Below are 23,724 nucleotides of genomic sequence, written 5' to 3' on the forward strand. Positions count from 1 at the left end.
TACACTCCCACCAACAGTGTAAAAGCATTCCTATTTCTCCACATCCTCTCCAGCATCTGTTGTTTCCTGACTTTTTAATGATCACCATTCTAACTGGTGTGAGATGGTTTCTCATTGTGGTTTTGATTTGCATTTCTCTAATTAGCAGTAATGATGAGCATTTTTTTATATGTTTCTTGGCTGCATAAATGTCTTCTTTTGAGAAGTGTCTGTTCATATCCTTTGGCCACTTTTTGATGGGGTTATTTTTATTTTTCTTGTAAATGTGTTTAAGTTCTTTGTAGGTTCTGGATATTGGCCCTTTGTCAGATGGATAGATTGCAAAATTTTTCTCCCATTCTGTAGGTTGCCTGTTCACTCTGATGATAGTTTCTTTTGCTGTGCAGAAGCTCTTTAGTTTAATTAGATCCCATTTGTCAATTTTGGCTTTTGTTGCCATTGCTTTTGGTGTTTTAAGACATGAAGTCTTTGCCCATGCCTGTGTCCTGAATGGTATTGCTTAGATTTTCTTCTAGGATTCCTATAGTTTTAGGTCTTATGTTTAAGTCTTTAATGCATATTGAGTTTATTTTTGTATAAGGTGTAAGGAAGGCATCCAGTTTAAGTTTTCTGCATATGGCTAGCCAGTTTTTCCAGCACCATTTATTAAATAGGGAATCTTTTCCCCATTGCTTGCTTGTATCAGGTTTGTCAAAGATCAGATGGTTGTAGATGTGTGGTGTTGTTTCAGTGGCCTCTGTTCTGTTCCATTGGCCTATATATTTGTTTTTGTACCAGTACCAGGCTGTTTTGGTTACTGTAGCCTTGTAGTATAGTTTGAAGTTAGGAAGTGTGATGCCTCCAGCTTTGTTCTTTTTGCTTAGGATTGTCTTGACTATGCGGGCTCTTTTTTGGTTCCATATGAAGTTTAAAGTAGTTTTTTCCGATTCTGTGAAGAAAGTCAGTGGTAGCTTTGGGGATAGCATTGAATCTATAAATTACTTTGGGCAGTATGGCCATTTTCACGATATTGATTCTTCCCATCCATGAGCATGGAATGTTTTTCCATTTGTTTGTGTCCTCTCATTTCGTTGAGCAGTGGTTTGTAGTTCTCCTTGAAGAGGTTCTTCACGTCCCTTGTAAATTGTATTGCTAGGTATTTTATTCCTTAGTAGCAATTGTGAATGGGAATTCATTTATGATTTGGCTCTCTGTCTGTTATTGGTGTATAAGAATGTTTGTGATTTTTGAACATTGATTTTGTATCCTGAAACTTTGCTATAGTTGCTTATCAGCCTAAGGAGATTTTGGGCTGAGACGATGGGGTTTTCTAAATATACAATCATGTCATCTGCAAACAGACAATTTGACTTCCACTCTTCCTATTTGAATACCCTTTATTTCTTTCTCTTGCCTGATTGCCCTGGCCAGAACTTCCAATATTATGTTGAATAGGAGTGGTGAGAGAGATGCCTTGCAATCTTACTTCATCATCTTTCTACAAATATTGTCAATTTGTTTTTAAATGTGTTAGAATTGATTCTAAAATTTTTCCTGATAAATATTACAATCAAGCAAGATTTTTTTCTTATCACCTTCTCTGGTAAAGTGTTATAATGAAGCAATTTTTATTTTTTCTAACCACCAAAAAGTTTTTATTTTTAAGTAAATTCTTAACTTGGTAGAGTTTTGTATTGTAGATCATTCATTGGAATATAAAACCATCCTAATTAAAGTATATTTATGGCATTATATTTTAACATTTCAGTATACTTTTATACTATTTTAGAATGTAATTAAAGTATATGCATCACCCAAATAGTAACTAATTTTGTGGTGATACACTAAGAATATCCCTGCTAATTTTATAAGTGTAAATATCCTGGAAAAAAACTAACCAATTTTGTTGGATTTGTTTTTAAAGGTATTAATTAATCTTCGCAACCCAAATTATGAAAACGGTGATTCTCTTAGTTTCAGGACTCATTTGGGTTTAATTCAAGTTCCACTGAAAGTAAAAGACATCCCTGAATTGGTAAGTATAGAAACTTAAAAATAAACATCATTTAGAAGATAACCATTAGAAAAACGTTTTAATACAGCATGTATGTAAAGCAATAGGGTAATCTACTCATTAAACAAATTAATAAAGTGACGTTGATTCTTTTATTGCAAATATGTATATAGAGAGAGCAAGTTGTTTTGCTAATAGGACTAAAAATGAGTTCGCATTGACATATAAATGCTTTTGCTTATTTTGTATTTTAATAAGCAGCATAGATTTCTGAGACAGCTTGTTGGGATTCAGTTGTCTGGTGGATGGTTATAAAACTGATTGAGACAAATTGTGAGTTTTATAAAATTATTTTTAAAAAAGTACATTTTATTTAATTTCACAAACTTTTATGGAGCTTGTAACAAGATGAGGCACTTAGGGAGATGGAGAACATAAGAATTAATTAGAGACTGGCTTTGCTCTGGAGACCGTAATATTTTTGTGAGGAAGCTGATTTTAAAATGAAAAGTAGGGAGATTTCCTGATGGTGGAATTAAGAAATTATCACTCCTTCTTTCAAAGTCACCCTAAAACAATAAGGAGCGTAGAAATATAAATACTGTCTTTGGTGAAACTAGGAAGCCACTTATAACTCTGGGCATTAATGTATTAAGATAGAGCACTGATGATAAATGACTTAAACAGGGGAGAAGATCAAACCTAAATGTCTCTAGAAGATAGAAAGTGTGAATGAGATTAAAGTATATTTATGGCATTATATTTTTTGCCAGTCATCAGTTTATTATCTTTCGGCTCCAAATTCTCCTTTTTGCTCTGCTTTATCATGCTGGAGCCAGACCCTATAAACATTTCCCCTTTGCCAGCAGGCCTGATGTTAGGGTTTGTCAACAGAAGGTTCTAGAGGGACACCGCAAGGTCATAGCAGGAGGCAGGGGCTTCCATTTCTAGTTCCTGTATGTAGGAGTCAGCAGATTGGGATGCAGGAGGTTCAATAACACTCACCTCAGTAGTCCTCAATAGTCCAGCTCTAAGCTGCCCCTTGACAAGTTTTTCCACTACCCCGGTCTGCCTTTGTGTGGCAGCTACACTGCCCCTCTACAGAGGTATGAATCTCAGCATTCAGGGCCAGGGGACCCTTTTCTAAGTTCTTAGTTTCTTCTTTGTTTACTTTCCTTTAGCCTAGAAGTCATAGTTGCTTTCTGCATTTGCTTCTTCTGTTTTTCCCTGTTCACATTTCTGGTATGACCTATTTCCTGACTAGACACTGACTGATGCAAGAAGCAATATGATTTTCTCCATAGAGCCTTAGAAATGTTCAAGAAATGAAGGTACCACATGTCAGAGGAAACCATAGTGAGCCATAGGGCTGAAAATGTAGATTGTGTGAAAGTCTGGATCAGGAGAAGTTAGTCCCCCAGATTCCCATCACCATGCATATTCAGATGACTCCTCCTCCCCCACAGAAGACCAGAGGTGTATTCACTAGAGATCCAGATGCAGAAAGACTGTGCACTCGGAGGCCTCAGACATAGAGCAGGACAGGAATGAGCTATTGAAAACAGCAATTAAGTGAAAGTCTGCTGAATGGTGAGATTAATACTCTCATTCTTAACACCACTACCCTACTTTCCCCACCCTCCACCTTCTTTTTCCTTACCCTCAACCAACTCTAGAATGCCAGAGAAAAGACTAACAAGGATTCAGGGAACCCTTGCAAAAAAGAGGTTGGCTGGCTATAAAACTGCCTCACAGTGAAGCCTACTGCATTCTATGCCTGACCCTTGCCGACAGAGCTTTCAGTCAGTTTTTTATTACCTCATTTCTAAATCGGAACGACCGACCTAGAAACCCCAGACTTTTGAATTCTTCCAGTATGAGAGGCAGAGACCAAACTAAAGCAAAACCAAACAACAACAACAATAACAAAACCCAAATAGCCACATTAGGGAATGACCACTAATAGGCATTTCAGGTTCTGATTTACATTGACACTCACAGGATGCAATAGACGATAACCTGGCCCCAGGTTCACTTAAATTTGTGAATGAAACAGAATGGAAAACAGCATGACAGTATACTAGCATGCCATTAGCAGGTACATCATCACAGAGAGTCCTTACAGCCATCCAAATGCTACTTCCCAACCCTCACAAGGAAGGTATGCAACTGAAAATGACAAGTCACATAGGCACAACATAGGGAAGTCTCATACACAATAGGAATCATTTCTTGTAATGCACATAAGCATAGCTTCCAAGTCCTCTCAAGAGATACCACACAGGTGGCTAAGGCCTGTGTTTTCCAGTCAGTTTTTATACTCTACTCACAATTTTCCATTTCAGATGTCGTTTACCAGTCAAGGATCATATGTTTTCAGTAAACAACATTGCTTAGCAACATAGTGGGGACGTTTCTCTTAGAATTTTTTTTTGTGATTCAGTACACTTTTAGGGCAACAGTGATGGGAGAAGGTAAACCCAATGTCATCTTCAAATGGACATGTTAACCATTTATTCCCAGAAGGAGACTTTAATGAAACCATTAATATTCTCAGAAAGATAAGATATTACTCAAAACAAGAACGGAATTTCATTAATGCAAGAAAACACTTGAGAATGAAAAGGAGGTTTTGGGATTAAGAATATAGTATGCTAAAAAATACATATCAATAGATGAGTTGAAAACAAAGCTGAGGAAATCTTTATCAGAAGATGAAGCAAAAAGCCAAAGAAATGAAAAACAGGAGGGAAAAGATTTCTTAAATTACAAGATCAATCTACAAAGATTAACATCTGACCAAAAGGAGTTCCAGAAAAGGGAAACAGAGGGAATGTAATTAAGTTTATAAGAATTTAAGCAAGATGTGGCTCTCCAGTGAAAAGGCTTACCAAGTACCCAGTGCCGTGAATGAAAGAAGATCCCCACCAAGGCACTTGAAAACGAGAAAACTGAAATTTTTTTTATAAAAGAAAAGCAGAGTATATACAGTGTCAGGAATCAGTGTGGCATCTTACTCTCAGCAGCAACAGTGGAAGCCAGAAGATTTTGAAGTAATGTCTTTAAAAACCTGAGTGATTTCAAGCCTGGAATTCTATATGTAACCAACAATCAATCAAATGTTAAGGAGAAGTAAACATTTTCTGATGTACTGATCTAAAATATTTACTCTTATTTAGGGAGCTCTTGGTAGAAGTGCTTCAAACAAGGTCATAAACAAGAAGCAAAACATGGGACCCAGAAAACAGGATCCCAACCAAAGAGAAAGAGTTTCCCAGAAATGATAGTGAAGAGAAGTTCCAGGACAAAGGCTGTACAACTGGACTGAAACACAACAATCCTAGATTGGAGCAGGAGGTTGGAAGGTTCCAGGATGGATGCCTGCAAGAAAAACACCAAAAGTACAGATGATCTCACAGGCTTGACCACATGCAAAATTATATTAAGGAGGGTCTTTTCAGAGTTGTTATGGGTTTAAGAAAAAGATGTAAATGATTAGAGAAAATTGTATAAGTGGAAAATCAGTTTAATTATAAACAGTGTGGAAAAAAGTATAAGAATGAAAACATTGATAAGTACCACATGCCTCACCAGTGAAACATTTACATAGTCACAATAATGCAAACTTTTAATATGGATTTAATTAAGAATTAATGATGACTGAAGGACAGAAAGAATGTGCATGAGCTAAAATCCTCATTTTCCATATAAAATCAATAGATGATATCTGAAACTGCCGCATGTAGAGGCAATTTCATATGAATATTAGGTGATGACACTCTGAAACCAGCCAACTTGAAGGAGTTTGCTAGGTAAAAAAGCAGGGAAAGGATAATTTAGACAAAGTTTCAGCTTATGTGTGAATGAGACTACTATGTATTCTGTCTGTCTGAAGAGACCCTAAACTGATGCGAATGCATTCTTAGCTATTGGAGAACCAAAAGCTTGTAGCTAATTTTCAAGAAATTGTAGCTGTATGATTAAGAGTATAGTTAGTCCTTTTATTCCTCAGTCATTATGGGTAGTTGTCCCTGCCTTGCTTATATCATGCAGCCTGGCAATGTAACGATTCTGACTCCAGGATGCATGGTTTATCTGTGACCCTGGTCTGTCTGTGCGAGTATTGAACTTGGTGAGGCTCAGTGAGTCCTGTGATCTTGTAATGGATAGCCCTTAAACCTAATTACAAGGTTAAGTGGACTCATACATATTAAACAGAAATTCCTCATAACTGAGATGTATTAACTCTAAAGTGTAGTTGTGATAAATTCCTATTTACTAATTTGGTTATGTGGAGGCAGCTAGTTAGGACTAGAGCTAAGTAGTGTGGTTCAATATTTATTGAACCCTTTTGTTATGTCAGGCCCTGTGCCAAGTAGTAAAGCAGAGTGCAAATGTGTGTAAGAGACAGTGCTTGTCTTCCAAGAGCTGCAGGCTAGTGGAGAGGTGGGCAGTAAAAATACAGTTTCAATATGATGTGATTGTGTGCTTGGGTAGAGGTTGATAAAGGATAATGTATGTGCATAAAAAGTTGTTTATATCAGCCTGGAATGTCAAGGGAGGCTTCTCTGAAGATGTCATACCTGGGGTGAGTTTTGAAGGAAATCTGAGATTAGGGTCCATGTCTGCTGACATTGAGTTAAAAATAGTCCAGAGCAATGAAGTGGGAAATTGATGTCCAGAGTTCTGTTCATGCTTTTTAACATGTCGTAGCCTAAGTAAAACTCTCCATTTTAATTATATAACCTAATATTAAAGCATTTGTTGGGTATAAGTCCCTTTTGCAGTATGAAGATTAAGGTTATTTTTAAAAAGAAAAATACAAATGATTTCAATTACAGAAGAGCGCCTTAAAATAAATGGAAAACAATGGTTGAAAATGGAAGAATAACACATTTTTACCTCTTCAGTCATTAGAAATTGGTAACATAAGATGCAGTACTTTTTTTTTTTTTTTTTTTGCAGTTGCAAGATTTAATAGAGTGAAAACAGAGCTCCCACACAATGGGAGGGGACCCAAAGGGGGTTGCCCACTCCCAGCTCGAATGCCTGGGTTTATATCCCGATCATTGTCCCTCCCCCTGTGCTCTCAGGCGATATATGATTTGACTATTTCTTTACCTCCTGCTTTTAGCCTAAGTTGTATTTTAGTGAGCCCTCTTTACTACCTGGTTGGTCGAGTGTAAGCTGAGTTACAAGCCCCGTGTTTAAAGGTGGGTGCATTCACCTTCCCAGCTAGGCTTAGGAATTCTTGGTTGGCCTAGGAAATCCAGCTAGTCCTGGCTCTCAGTCCCCACTCTCAACAGGAAAACCCGAGTGCTGTTGGGGAGGTTGGCCGACGATCGCTCTAACTGCTTCCTGCTGAACTGGGGCATAGTAGGGGTCGTGCAGTTGAGATTTCCTTGGAAGGGGTGCCTTCGATGTCATTAACATCAGAACATGGGCTAGCAGGCCAGTCCAGGGGTCTGCGGTAGATCTTAGTCATGGACAAGATGCAGTACTTTTTAAAGGGTAGATAAAGATTAAAAATTGAAATATAGTAGTAGTTATTTAAAATCTATACAAAATGAAATGCGTATATGTGTATGTTAGGCTGAATAACTGTCTTATAAAGGACATTAATAAATCACTAACTTAAGTAATAATAGATAATTAGTAAGGATTAAAACTAATTCCATCTTTTAAAGGACAAGGAAGTATGGGTTTAGCAATTAGAATAGTTAACAAAATGCTGAGGAAAATATTAATAGAAATATTTAATTACTTTGGGCATAAAAATGTGAATAATGTGAGGTTTTTATATATTTAAAAAATACCAGACAAACATTATTAATTTTCTTAGACATTACTAGATAAGTAGAGGAAGTCTGGAGAATAAATCTGATTTATCCTTATTTTAGCAGAGCACTTGATGGTCCAATTGTACTTAAAAATTAATTTAAGTTGTTTTGGATGTTTGCAGTGTTTAGTTGATTAAGATCTGAGTGAAGTACAGTAGCACAGAAAGCACAAATACAGGATCATAATGGTAATTTTAGACAATGATTTTAGAAGATAAAGTTGGTAAGTGATATGCATACTGAGTGTTTGTATGTGTGTGTGTGTGTTTCAGGAAAGGTTTAAAGTTAGTTTTTTACTGAAAGGATAATTATCATTCCTTACCTTGCTGAGTAGTCTGTTACCTAAAAAGGCAAAATCAAGAACTGTTTTTGGAAAACAGTTCTTTTAAACAATGGCAGCACTCATTGGTCAAAAGGCAAGAAGTAAAACTTTTATTAGGTAGGAAAAATTAGGAGAAAGAAAAATATTGCTAATGGCTCTCCATTTGGATAAACATTATATGTTTATGTCTTTCCCATTATATATTTATATTTCCTAAATGCTTATATCTTTTCTATTCATGATTATTTTATATGAAAATAATAAATATTATATAGTAATCACTGGTTATTCTGTTCCTTAATTTTGGACTAATGCCTTATTATTTAGATGTTTAATATGTCCTTTTCTTTTTTAGGTATTTGAATAAAGCAAAGCCTCATTTCACACTGTGATTTTTATTCAAGCTAATGTTAAGGCAAAGGTGATCTTTTAACAATGTGCAGCAAAGTCTGAGATCTATGTTAATTCTACATATGTTATTTTTCAGAAAGAATGCTTTGTGGAACTTGGCTTAAATATAGGACAACTAGGTATAGATGATTCTACACAAGTGCCTCCTGGTTAGTATTTTTCCAACGGCATATAATTAATGATAAATGAGAGTGAGCCTAAGGTTTATATTGCTATTTCCAAGTTAATCTAGCAATTTTTTTTATATCTGAAAACTAAGAATGCTTTTGCCTCTCCTTGGTTACTGTTATTTATTGAATAGAATCTTGTATGTTGTAATTATTAGATTTCAACTAAATTTTGTCTTTTTGTTTGAAAGTCTTTAAAATGATTTTGAAAAGTCATTAGACATATATAAGTCATTTTTGTTGTCAGAATCTTTACTGGCAACATCCTTTCCTGGCCATCAGCATCTGTTTTTACTTTTGTATCACCAAGTTAAGTGAACACTGACGTCTACCTTGAGTCAACTTAGGCTTTAAAAATAGTGTGTTTTAAACCTTAATAATCCAAGCAGTTTTCCTAACTTTTCCCTTTTTGTGCATAAATTCAATGTACTTTTTATTAAATACTACACTGGTATTTAGCTATAATAAAAACGAAGTACAAATTTATTTGAAGTATGGGAGCCCCGTATTGTAGTGGAAATAATACTAGATAGGGGTTAGGAGACTATTCTAGTCTTTCCTCTGCCACTGGCTAACTGTGTAACTTGCACAAGTCACTATGCATCTTTGGACTTGTTTCTTCCTCTATAAAATAAATAAGTTGGCTCTTACCACTATTATAATAGCAATATTACATAATTATTACTGTTATTACTATGTAATCAGAAATAACCATTGAGCACATACTATATGTTGCATCTATATTGTCTCATTTTAACCTCTCAGCAACTTTATATGGTATCAATTTTCATTTTTAAATACTTTATTAATGTATAATGCATATAAAAGAATACATCTATAATAAGAGGACAGCTTAATGAATTTTTACAAATTGAATACATCTATTAAAATACCCAGAACACTAAACAGAAGCCCTCCTCCTACCCTCTTTCAATCTGTAATCCCCATTACAAAGATTACTATTCTGATTTCTGGCAGCACAGATTAGTTTTTCAAATTCTTGAACTTCATATGAATAGAAGCATACAGTGTGTCTCTGTGATGTTTGACTTCTTTTGTTCAAATTATATTTGTGACATTTGGCCATATTGTTATATGTGTTTATAGATAATTTGCTTTCCGGTGTTCCACTGGATGCATATACCACACATTTATTTATCTATTCTACAGTTGATAAATATTTGGAAAGTTGCAAGTTTGAGGATAGTACAGATAAGGCTACTATGATCATTCTAGTATGTGTCTTTTGGTGAACGTATCTGTATTCTGCTGTGGAGTATATATCTGGGAGTGCATTTTCTAGGTCCTAGAAATATTCATTCATTCATTCATTCATATTCATATTTGTATGTGTTCATTTTTAGTAAATAACTGCCAGTGAGTTTTCAAAAGTGTTAGTACCAGTTTACACTTCCACCAACAATGTGTGAGAGTCATAGTTTTGCTGTATGTCCTCACTAATGCTTGGTGTATTTCATCTTTGTCTTAGTCAATCTGGCAGAGTATAGTGGTATTGCAATATGGTTTTAATTTTCTTATATAATGTGATGTAGGATTATTATCTCCATATTAAAGTTGAAGATGTGGAGATGTTAAGTAACTTGCTCCAGGTCACAAAACTAGTAAGTGGTAGAGCCAGGATTCAAAACTAAGCAATCTGTCTCCAAAGTCTGCTACCCTGTGCTGCCTCCCTCCTGCCACCTTTGACAGCTTTTTCTTATTTTATAAGAAGATGTAAAATATCTTATAAAATAAAATATCTTATACTTTTATTAATGGCAAATGATAGTCATATAAGAAAAGGAAAGGAAGTAGTAACACAGCCTTGAATTATATTTTTATTTTTTACCTTTGGAATAATCTTTGAGTTATTTAAAATTATTCTAAATCTCATAGTATCTATGCTTTAGAAGACTTAATATACTGTATTTTTAAACTACAGTGCAGATTTTCCTTCTTTGATTCATTCATAATATAACAAATGTGTTTTGAGACCCTGCTGAGGGCCAGGGACTGGTGAATGCAGAGATATACATAGAATACTTAGACATAAGACATAATCTCTACTTTTAGGGGAAAAAATAGTGGTAAGTGACAGATAAGATACAGTGTGGTATTTGCTGTTATTACATTTAAAGGGCAGTTGGAGCATAGAATACTAAGCCTGCTTGAAGGAGGCCGACGAATCTTATTTTATATTTTAGTCTGTGTCTTTCACTTTGATTAAGTTGGAAATGTAATGCTAATGTTTGAAAATGTTGCTAATACTTGTGTTTGGCTAGAGGCAAGTTTTTTATATTCAGAATTAAGTTTAAGCGTGGCTTAAGGGACATGTGTTCTTACGCATCTTTAAAACCTCTGTTACCTATGTTTGATCATTACTGCTATTCAATTATTATATTTGAAATGCACTTCTTACTTATGAGCTTTTATATAAAAGTCAGGAGAAAAAGTCCTTACAATTATACTATAGAATCCTTATTTAACAATAATAAAAAAGTCATAGCCATTATTTCTACAAACTCTCATGAACATGCATTGCATTTATTTTAAATACACACACACACACACACACACGCACACACATTTACTATGGAAACCATTTATAAGACTGATGTTAACAGAGTGAGCAAGCTCAGCATTCTTTCATAAGCCTTCATGATAAAGGAGGTCATATGTCTGATATTATTGTCTGAGTGTACGTAATAATGAATCTTATTAGATGAGGGTTCTACTAAATAGACATTTTCTTTCTAAAAGAAAAAATCTTACCCAGTTAGTGCAGTATTTCCTGAAGTGTTATACTCAGGAGCACTCATAAGATGCCCTGTGAAAGAGAGAATCTTGTTGTCAAATAGGGTTTGAGAAGGGCTGTATTGTATACCTTCTTAAGATACACAGTGTATGTTACTATCTTATAAAGACTATGAGAAGTCTTAACTAAATTATTTTAGCTTTGCATCTTCCAAGATCATTTTAACAGAAGTTTTTTTCCTGAGCAAGATCTATTAATATAGATGCATCTGTTAACATAATGGTCCTCAGGGCACTCTGAAAAACAGAATTAGAGTATAAGTTGGAGATTTTGGTTCTGACTTTTTAGGCTTCTTATTCTTAGGACAGAAAATAGCATTTAAAAAGCAAAATTATTGTATTTCACATAATTGAATAGTTACATTTTTTAAAGAAGTCTGTTTGATTATTGTTATTTCATACTACTTTGGGTAATAAAGCACTGTTATCATATAGTAATATCCTCTGCTTTTATTAGAAAATGAGAATTGGCTGGCAACTTATTTATACTTGATTATTCAACTGTTCTTTATTCATTCAGTGAAAATTATGAATATAAAACATTTCTTGGCATATTATGAGAAGAAAATCTTGAACTGTATAAACTACATTGATTGAAATGAACATAAATGATTATAATTTGAATCTTAAGAGAAATTTTAACTTAATCCTTAGTCAAGGAGGATGAAAAGAATTGAGTTGTTATGGGCAGTTTTGTGATGTGCTTATCAAGATAACTGAGAAGAACCAGTTATGGGGTTCTATGTGAAAACTATCTCCAGTGCCTGTAATATACTGTTTGTTATTTTCTGAAAGTTTACTGAACTTCGCCCCACTATAGTATGCTGCAGTATTACATCTGCTGTTTCATGCTATTATAGTGTTCACTGAAGCATTGTCTGCTTTGGTCACTAAGTCTCAGAAATCATAGCTGATTAAAATGAAACTGTATTGTTACTATATACATATATATGTAGACTATATATATTTTTATATATAATCATTTTATATATATAAATGATTTATGTTACAGATCCCAGACACTTTCCTTAGTCGTTGTATAATCTGTTCAACTAATTACTTCAGAAATATTAGGACTACAGTAAACTAAAAGAATAAGGCATTCTGGCTCAAATACTCTAGTGAAAAAACAGCTTTATGGATTATTTTTTAAAAGTAAAAAATTATCTAATACTGAAAATGTACCACACATACATTAATCTTTCTTTGATTAAGAGAATTCTTCTGATTTTTCCTTAGGGTTGCAATTTTATATTTCAAAACTAGAGTTTTCAAGTACTGCAGGTAATAGAAAAATGACTGCTAATTTTTAAATAACTTTTATAGAAGTACAACATACATACTGGATAGTATACAAATCACGTATATACAGATCAGTGAATTTTTACAAAGTGAACACACTTGCATAACCTCCAGCTAGACCAAGAAACAGAATATTACCAGCATCTCAGAAGCCCCCTTAGGCACACATTCAGATTCTGTCACTCTCATGGGTAAAAACTATTCTGCCTTCTGACATCATAGATTAGTTTTGCTTATTTTTGTACTTTATAGAAATGAAATCATATAGTATATACTCTTTTGTGTTTGGCTTCTTTTGCTTTTCTTTACAATATTCAAGGTGTTGTAGAGAATTATAAATCATTCATTCTCATTGCTGTATTGTAATCTATTGTATGAATGTGCCACTATCTAGTATCCTGCTGATGGTATTGATTACATTTTCGGTTATTATCAATGGTGGTGCTGTGAATATTCTTGTACATGTCTCTTGGTGCACATATGTATGCATTAGGGTTTATAACTGAGAGTGGATTGCTAATTATCATAGGATATGCACATATGTTCAGTGTTAGTAGCTATTGCTGGACACTTTTCCACAGTGTTTGTACCAAGTTCTACTCCCACTAGCTTTGTATGAGAAATTCATTTGCTCCACATCTTTTACATTTAGAATTGTCGGTCTTTTCATTTTAGCTATTGTGGTGGTTGTGTATTTCATAGTGGTTTTAATTGCATTTCCCTGAAGACCAATGTGGTTGAGCAACTTTTCATGTTTATTGGTCCTTCAGGTCACCTCTTTTGTGAAGAGCCTCTATTTAAGTCTTTTGCCTGTTCGTGTCTGAGAGTCATCTGTCTTTGTCTACCAGGAGTTCTTTATATATTCTGAATAGGAGTCTTTTGCCAGATATATGTACAGCAAATATATTCTTCCACTCTGTTACTTACATTTTCGCTCTCTTAACAGTGCTTTTGATGAACAGAAGTTTTTTTTAAAAAATGTAATATAGTCTAGTTCATGAATCTTTTTCCATTATGATTGCTACTTAAAAAAATCTCATCATAGAATCTTTTAAAATGGCATTTGTAGAGTGAGATTTTTCCTATATAGTAGTAAGGCTTTTATTAGATATGCTTTTATTAGATAGCCAATGGTAGATTGGAGTGGAAGTAGGATTTTATAAATGAAGCTGTCAATAAGTTTTGTTTTTCTTTAAGAAAAAAATTAAAGATGAATGAATAGGAACATTTTTGTATTATGAGAAGATGTTTTAACAAAGGAAAAATTCATTCATCAATTTTTTGTTTGATTAAATGCTCATAACTGTTTTAATTTTAAACAAAAAATTGTTTAGCTTTATTATGAGATGTTTTAACAAAGGGAAAATTCATTCATCAATTTTTTTGTTTGATTAAATGCTCATAACTCTGTTTTAATTTTAAACAATTTAGAAAAAAACTTTCACATATAAGATATTCTTGTAGTTTTCTGTAGAGCCATCTGGCTTTAAAAATCATTAAACGTATCAATACCAGAAAAATGTATCTAATGTTGTTCTAAATGTGATTGCTCATACTCAGGTCTAATAATTTTATTTTATTTTTTAATTTTTAGAACTTTTTGAAAATGAGCATGTACGTATTGGGCAAAAAGGTAAGCTTTTAATTATAAATGTTATTATTTCTGAAAAGTGAGACAGTCCCAGGTAAATGTCTGCCTCAAATAACCTCCAAGTGAAATTTAATCTCTGAAAAGTGAAAAACCTAAAGAGGGGTAATATTTAACCATGTAGATTATATAATGAGAATCTTTATAAGTAGGGAAAATGCATTATTTTGGCTTTGTCAATAAATGTCAGAGAAAGAAGTACACAGCTGGTTCACTATAAAGGAAATGCAGACACATATTCCTCAGGGATGTTAGCTTAATCCATTCGGCAGTAGAATTTCATTTTAAAATCAAAGAGGCAGGTTCTGTCTTTGATGCACCCACACACCTCTCATTAGAGTTAATGGGAATATGCTCCCGCATCAGGAGAAAATATAACTGTAATGGTTCCCAGTGACCATTCACAGTGGTGTGGCTTAATAACCAAAGTGGCTCTTAGTATTCTGGGGAATACTTTTTCCCTATCTTTTGAAGATTCTTTTCCTTGTTTTTATAAATCCTTTTTTGTCTTTGAGATATGAAGTACAGATTGGTCTTTGTGTGAGAATGAACCTTCTATGGCAATTATATTGTCATGTACCAAATCCCTACTTCAATTTTTAAAAATTGTATTTATTTAGAATTTATTTGTATGATTTGACACTTTTATTAAGAGCAATTTCAAATTAAAGAATATGCTTCATCTCTTTTTTATTTCATGATTCCTTTGTTTCTTCTGCTCATGTCATTTTCATTTAATATAAGATTTTTTTTTTAAGAAGAAAATATAAGAAAACAATACTGGTTAGATAAACATTAGCAGTGGTTTTGGTATGTCTTTTTTTGGTTTTGCTTCATTTTGTTTTTTTGGACCTTTATTTCCAGACTGAATAGCTGACATTTTTATTAAAGAAAATAAAAATTAAAATGAAAGCAAAAGATAACATATTGATTGTGTGAACTTGGCTTTTTAAGAATAATTTGAGCCTTCTTGCAAGGTTATGAGATCTTTGTTTCTACGTCTTTAAAAATCCCTGTTTTCTGTTGATTTTGGCAAATAACTAAGAAGTCATTTAATAGAATACATAGGTAACATTCTTATATATTGTAATTCTTAGGCATGAAACTTCATGTACCATACATTTCCAAATATTAGAACATTCATGATGTAGTAGAATATGCATAAGAAATTTGGGGTTTCCGTAGCTATGAATTAACTTGATAATGGAATCTAAAAATTATTTCATATATATATATACACACACACACACACACATGCAGACACACACACACATACACAATACTAGTTTCAGATCCATGGAGCTATAGTTAAAGCAAAGTGATCTCAAAGTCCTTACATTAAGTCCCTCCTTATCCACACTGGGTAGGAGGTGGAAGAGCTTAAGGCTTGCAACTTGGAGGGCTGCAAATAGGGCTGTGTTGAAATCCAGAGAATAAATTTTAAAAGGTAAAGATATGGTGTAATTATGTTAGATAGAAAGACTGAATATCAGCTTCTCAAAAGATTTATAATTGAAGATTTCAGTGATGTTTCTTACATTCCGAGTTTTCAAAGGAGATTTTCATATACTTTTGATAGTTCTATCAGAACAAGATAGTGCTGCTGCTCAACAGTACATCAGACAAGGAAGTCCCACGGCACTGAGAGCTGAATTGTGGGCTCTCATTTTGAATATTTCCAGCCAACCTGAGGTAAGAAGAAAAAAAGGGTGGGTCAGATTTTAGCTTTGGGGTATTTATTTTTCAAAGACCAGTTATTCAAAATTGAAAAAACTTTTGTTTCTTAATCTATTATTAACTCCCTTTTTAAATTTTCAAAATCACTATAGTTTTAGATTCTAAAATAAGATTTAACATATAATTTAATATTGTCTGCTTAATATTGAAGTTTTTGTTATTAATAATTAATGAAATGGTGTGACCTTACATATACAACAAAACAGTAAGTAAAATTTTGAGAAGTGGAGACTGACAATTTAGATCTGTGAAGATGTGTGGTTGAATACGGATGTTAGACTACGGAGAAATAAAGAAAGGCAACTCAGGTTAAGTAAATGGATTCTTTGTCCCTATAGGTACTTTTGAAATATGCACTATTTTTATGGTTCTAGAAATTGACAGATTAAGTGGGAATGTTATTTTTCTATATGTAAGAACATTTTATTTTAGGAAATATGAATATGAAAAGAGATCACCAGCAGATGGGTAATAGATTAAATAAAGCAAAATTACGTAAGACATTGATTCTTGAAATATTCTTAGTGGGGATTTTTTTGTTTGTTTTTTGCTTAAGCCCATTAATCATAGAAGTTATCCACTTAAAAAATTTTAATGAATAGCACACTAATAGTTTTCTAGCCTGGTGTTTTAAAACATGGGTTTTGGAATCATACAGACCTGGTTTCAACTTCTAGCTCACCCAGCTTACTAGAAATATATCATTGAGCAAGTACTTAAATTTCTTCAAACCTCAGTTAACCCACACTTAAATATAGGTAATAATATTTATATCACATAATCGTCAGAATTAAATGAAATAACGTACATGTACTTTTAACATAGTGCCTGGAACATAAATGATCACCATTAATAAAGTAATCATAAGAGTTACATATTACATTTAATCATGTTATAAATTAATTATAATTAATAATGACGTTTTTAAAGAAAATCAAATATTATTAATATTGTTATAAAAACTATACCTCTAACCCTTGCAAACTATGTATACGTGCATGTGTGTATACTGTGTTTTAAATCTCCCTCTGAAAGTTCTGTCAAAAATCACTTGCTTCCTTTGTGAAACAATAAAGCTTGCAATTTATTTCAGAGCAGTTTTAGACAAATGATATTGCTGACTTTTTATAGTGACACTTTAGAGAAAATAGTTTATAAAATAGTTTTGAGTATATATTGGGCCTTTTTTTGGTGAGTGTATCAATTCTTGTAGAAGAAGATACAACTCTTGTCCTGATCTAACTTTGTAGATGCACTGCCAACTTAACTGTATAGAAATTGTATTAACAAATTCTATCTCTTTGCAGAAGAATCACTGCCATTTCTAAAACAAATTTAGAATATTTCCAGAAGTATCATCCTAATAACCCCACATAATAATAAAATAATAATCCCAGGTAATCATTTTTTACAGTGTTCAAAAATCGTTTTTACTACTTGTAGGTGTTTTCTTGTAAAAAGGAAAAAATTTTTAAGGTGATTTTTACCCTTGAATTTTGGAGCTAATAGCCATCTAAGTTTTCTAATTGCAAAGTGACAAGTCTATTCAATATCTGTAAATAGAAATTAATATTTTCAGAAAAGCAACCCTGATTTTTTTATTAAAGCATCTTTTATCATTTACAGTTAATTTCAGCTATAAAAGTGTGACCCCAATGAACTATAGCAGTTCCAAAATAATTGTTGTAGGTGGTACTTTAGAGAGACAGAAAGAGAGAAGGAAAAAGAATACTACTTCTTATTAGGAATACCTTATTAGAATTTTTTGTTGAATCGCTTTTCAATCACATAAAATAAGCTGCACATATAATTGTAGTCATAGTTGAGGAGTTAGACATAAATGGAAGATTCTACATTTCACAAACATAAAGCTATTCTTTAAAATCTATTTCAATACAAAGACTTTGGATATAATACTTGTGGTTCCTAGTAGTTAATTCTTTTCATACTTTGAATAGAATATTATCTAACTTTCATTTTTTAAAGAAAATCTATGATAGGTTTAAGAAGATTGCTTTTATATATTTCCTTTTCTACGCATTTCTAGGTATGTGTCAAAATATCTATATTTAGTAAACATTGTTCATATTTAAAAAATTTTTAAATTTCAGTTTGCTAAATTAAAGACAGAAAATGTTCTACTTTTGCTCTAGGTACTTGCTTACTGATAACAATAGCCAAGACTAATATTAACATTTAAGATTTTCTTTAATAATTTCTTAGGAAGGTTCTTACAACCTTACATTGGCTCTTAACGATACCTGATCTGCCTAGATTTTTGTGGTCAGCTCACTTAGTCTTCACGGTGCCTGTTTCTGACCTTCACTCTCTTCAGTCCCTTCTCTTCAGTCTTAGCAAAATACTTCGCCTCCTGATACTTAGAGAAAACAGAAGTCATCATTAGAAATTCATTCAAATTCTTCCTGCCAAACTTGTAAACTTAATTGCATCGGTACCTGGTCCTTTCCTCAACTACTTTTATTTAAATGGAAGAAATGTCAGGCTGGGCACAGTGGCTCAGGCCCGTAATCCCAGCATTTTGGAAGGCCAAGCCAGGTGAATCACCTGATTTTGTGAGTTTGAGACCAGCCTGGCCAACGTGGAGAAACCCTGACTCTACTAAAAATACAAAAAATTAGCCAGGCATGGTAGTGCATGCCTGTAATCCCAGCTACTTGGGAGGCTGAGGCAGGAGAATGTCATGAACCCGGGAGGCAGAGCTTGCAGTGAGCAGAGATCGCGCCACTGCACTCCAGCCTGGGCAACAGAGCAAGACTCTGTCTCAAAAAAAAAAAAAAAAAAAAGAAATGTCTACCTCTTATACCTGTTGTCAGTGTTTAACCTCATTGACTATTCCTTTATTGAAATATTCCTTTGCTTTTGTGACACAGTGCTCTTTCTGGCATTCTTCATTTGTGGAGGGTCTTCTTTGTCTTATCAGTTAGGATTCTTGAGGGTCTGTCTCTTCTTCATACATTCCTTAGCAAATATTACAAACTCCCAAAGCCTCAGTTACCAGTTACCTCAAATCTATATGCCTTCTTCTCAGATCTCTCTTTTCTAAACTTCAAATGCAGCTGCTTAGTGAACCTAAGCACTCGTATATCTCACAAGCACCTCAAATTCAAGATGTCAACACTCTTCCTAAATTCCTTTTTCAGTACCACTGTCCATCAAGGAACCATAGCCAGAAACCTGGTGTTATCCCTAGCTCCTGAATATCATATTGTATTACTCGATAATTATACTACTCAATAATTCCTTCTTGATTTAACTCCTAAACATGTTTCACTACCACTCTCATTTCAAAATACCATCATTTCTTGCCTGGATTAAAACAAAACAAAACCTTCTACCTTATCTTTCTGACTTCAGCCTTGTTCCCTATAAATCCTTTTTTTTTTTTTTTTTTTTTTGAGACGAAGTCTCACTCTGTCGTCTAGGCTGGAGTGCAGTCGTGCGATCTTGGCTTACTGCAAGCTCCGCCTCCCAGGTTCACGCCATTCTCCTGCCTCAGCCTCCCGAGTAGCTGGGACTACAGGTGCCCGCCACTACACCGGCTAATTTTTTTTTGTATTTTTCAGTAGAGACAGGGTTACACCATGTTAGCCAGGATGGTCTTGATCTCCTGACCTCGTGATCCGCCTGCCTCGGCCTCCCAATACCCTGCTTTTTTAAAAACTGAAATCTGGTGATATGGTTTGGCTATGTCCCCATCCAAATCTTGAATTGTACTTATAATTCCCACGTGTCATGGGAGGGACTAGGTGGAGATAATTAAATCATGGGAGCAGTTTCTCCCATCCTGTTCTCATGATAGTGAGTGAGTTCTCACGAGATCTGATGGTTTGGTTTTATAAGGGGTTTCCCCCTTCACTGGGCACTCATTCTCTCCCCTGCTGCCCTGTGAAGAGGTGCCTTCTGCTATGATTGTAAATTTCCTGAGGCCTCCTCAGCCATGTGTAACTGTGAGTCAATTAAACCTCTTTCCTTTATAAATTATCCAGTCTTGGGTATTTCTTCATAACAGCATGAGAATGGACTCATATAGTAAATTGGTACTGCAGAGAGTGGGGTGCTGCTATAGATATCTAAAAATGTGGAAGCGACTTTGGAACTAGTTAACAGGCAGAAGTTGGAATAGTTTGGAGGGCTCAGAAGAAGACAGGAAAATGTGGGAAAGTTTGGAACTTTCTAGAGACTTGTTGAATGGCGTTGACCAAAATGTTGATAGTGATATGGACAATGAAGTCCAGGCTGAGATGGTCTCAGATGGAGATGAGGAGCTTGTTGGGAACTGGAATAAAAGGGATTCTTGTTATGCTTTAGCAAAGAGACTGGCAGCATTTTGTCCCTGCCCTAGAGATCTGTGTAACTTTCGTCAGTGGAGAAAAATGACAAGTCTCAATTATTTTAGGAGGTTTGTTTGCCAAAGTTAAGGATGTGCATCCTGGAAACAGGTCTACGCCTTCTCCAAAGATGATTTTGAGGGCTCCAAATTTAAAGGGGAAAGAGCGAGGTATTGAGAAGTACACAATTTTTATGTAAGAGGTGGGCAGGGAAAAATAGTTATTCATGCCTTTGCCTGGCTCAGCAAAACTGCTTTTTTTTTTTTTTTTCAACCTCAGATGACATAGACAAATGGAGTGAGGAAAAATGTGGAGAATCTGCATTTTTATATGAGATAACATAGAAAAAAATGGGGCGGGGAAACAATCAGATATGCATTTGTCTGGTGGGCAGGGAGGTGACTGCACCTGTAAAAATAAGCTATCAGCTTACATTGCCATAGTGAAATTTTAACAGAAACACCTTACAGTAAAGATCTTTGAGCTCACTAGGAATTTCCTTGTGGGTAAAATATGGGGGAGGCATGTAGCTTTTCGTCTTATAATCATCTTTTTTAGGAAACAAAAGGGGAGGCAGTTTTGCATGACCCAGTCCCTAGCTTGACTTTTCCCTTTAGCTTAGTGATTTGGGGACCCCAAGATTTATTTTCCTTTCACACTTTGCACTTGAGAGAGTTAATTTAGGGTAAGTATCTGGTGGAAGAAATTTCTAAGCAGCAAAGCATTGAAGAGGTGACAGAGCATAAAAGTTTGGAAAATTTGCAGCCTAACAATGTGGTAGAAAAGAAACACCCATTTTCTGGGTAGAAATTCAAGCTGGCTGCAGAAATTTGCATAAGTAATGAGGAGCCAAATGCTAATTGCCAAGACCATGGGGAAAATGCCTCCAGGGCATGTCAGAGACCTTGACAGCAGCCCCTCCCATCACAGGCTCAGAGGCTTAGGAGGGAAAAATGGTTTCCTGAGCCAAGCCCTGGGCCCCCCTGCTCTGTGCAGCCTCAGGACATGGTGCCGTGTGTCCCATGCTTCAGTTCCAGCCATGACTAAAAGGGGCCAAGATACAGGTCAGGCCACTGCTTCAGAGGGTGCAAGCTCCAAGACTTGGCAGCTTCCATGTGGTGGTGGTCTAGCAGGTACACAGAAGTCAAGAATTGGGGTTTGGGAACCTCCATCTGAATTTCAAAGGATATATGAAAATGCCTGGATATCCAGGCAGAAGTCTGCTGCAGGGATGGAGCCCTCATGGAGAACCTCTGGTAGGGCAGTACAGAAGGGAAATGTGGGTTGGAGCCCCCACACAGAGTCCCCACTGGGGCACTGCCTACTGGAGCTGTGAGAAGAGAGCCACCATCCTCCAGACCCCAGAATGGTAGATTCACTAACAGCTTGCACTGTGTGCCTGGAAAAGGTGCAGACACCCAATGCCAGCCTGTGAAAGCAGCTGTGAGTGGGGCTGTACTCTGTAATGCCACAGGGGCAGAGCTGGCCAAGGCCATGGGAGTCTACCTCTTGCATCAGCGTAGTTAATGCTGGAATGAGTTGAAACTTTGGAGGACTGTTGGAAGGGCATGATTGTGTTTTGAATTGTGAGGACATGAGATTTGGGAGGGGCCAGGGTGGAATGATATCATTTGGCTGTGTCCCCATCCAAATCTCATCTTGAATTATAGTTCTCATAATCCCCACATGTCATGGATGGGACCAGGTGGACATAATTGAATCATGGATGTGGTTTCCTCCATTTTGTTCTCGTGATAGTGAGTTAGTTCTCGTGAGATCTGATGGTTTTATAAGGGGTTTCCCCTTTGCTGGGCACTCATTCTCTCCCCTGTGGCCCTGTGAAGAGGTGCCTTCCACCATGATTGTAAGTTTTCTGAGGCTTCCACAGCCATGTGGAACTGTGAACCAATTAAACCTCTTTCCTTTACAAATTACCCAGTCTCAGGTATTTCTTCATAGCAGCATGATAATGGACTAATACATCTGATATCTCAGCTCTTCTGATTAAACACTTTTAAAAATCCTGTATTTTAAACACCTGAACATACTTTCTCCTTACCCTATGTTTGTACATGTTCCATCTACTTTTAAAAAAATCTTTTTTTCTGCCTTTTCCTTCCTCTCTACTCACTCCTTCTCATAGCACTGTACATTCTCAAGTCTTTTCTATCTTAGGAATAAAAGTAAATCTTAAACCTCATGTCTTTCCTAGCCATCTCTCTCTCCCTTTCCTTCCTTTCACAGCTACACCTGTGAAACAAAATTCTGTGCTAGACTTAATTTCATTAATTACTTGATTGTATTAATATGAGTTAAGTAATGCTGAGTTAATCACTTGATCTCATTAATTACTCAGTTGATTGTAGTCTGACACACACCGACCCCCACTACATGACTACAACTACCCTAATTAAAGTCACCAAGGAATAGTGGACATATTTTAGTTCTTATACCTACAGTATTGATACCAGTGCCTACTTGATCCTTGAAATATTCTTGGTCTTTACTTTAGTTCACCCTGTTTTCTTAGCTCTTCTTTCTCTCATTTTTCTTTATTTAGTCTCCATTTGGATTTCTCTGCTGGCTCTTAAGTGCATGTATTTCTCAGAAATCCATTTTGATCTTATTCTATTCATTTTCCCTGAACTGTCTCATCCACAAGTCACCTATTCCCTAATGGCTTCAACTCTGTTTTCAATCCAAGAAAGATAATGTAATAGAAAAATAGGTATATGTTATGAATGACAAATCATTGAAATGGAAATTCAAATGGCCAATAAATATATGAAAGATTCTTCAACTATATTGAGTTGGGAAAGTGCAAATTAATACAAAAATGAGATGTTTCTCATGCATGAAAATGTTTAAAAGAGGTGAGTACATAGATAAAATGTGCTCTCATGGTGCTGGTGGGAATTTGAATTGATTTTTTTTCTGAGATTAGTCAGGCAATTTGTGGCCCAGTTTAAGACACATAGAGCCTTGGCTGGGCGTGGTGGCTCACACCTGTAATCCCAGCACTTTGGGAGGCTGAGGCGGGCAGATCACCAGGTTCAGGAGATGGAGACCATCCTGGCTAACACGGTGAAACCCCGTCTCTAATAAAAATACAAAAAAAATCAGGCGGGTATGGTGCTGGGC

General features: G+C 35.1%; 1 protein-coding gene across 1 annotated transcript in view; it reads left to right on the top strand.

Moving 5' to 3' along the window:
- Positions 1-23,724, top strand: part of TBC1D19 (TBC1 domain family member 19) — a 177,997-nt gene that overhangs the window by 73,257 nt on the left and 81,016 nt on the right. Inside the window, exons 8-11 of the mRNA XM_031010512.3 lie at positions 1,904-2,014; positions 8,643-8,715; positions 14,444-14,482; positions 16,077-16,189. Coding sequence (XP_030866372.1) covers positions 1,904-2,014; positions 8,643-8,715; positions 14,444-14,482; positions 16,077-16,189 — 336 coding nt within the window. The remainder of the gene's footprint in view (positions 1-1,903; positions 2,015-8,642; positions 8,716-14,443; positions 14,483-16,076; positions 16,190-23,724) is intronic.

Source organism: Gorilla gorilla, chromosome 3 (genome assembly GCF_029281585.2).
Source record: "Gorilla gorilla gorilla isolate KB3781 chromosome 3, NHGRI_mGorGor1-v2.1_pri, whole genome shotgun sequence".
Lineage (NCBI taxonomy): Eukaryota > Metazoa > Chordata > Mammalia > Primates > Hominidae > Gorilla > Gorilla gorilla.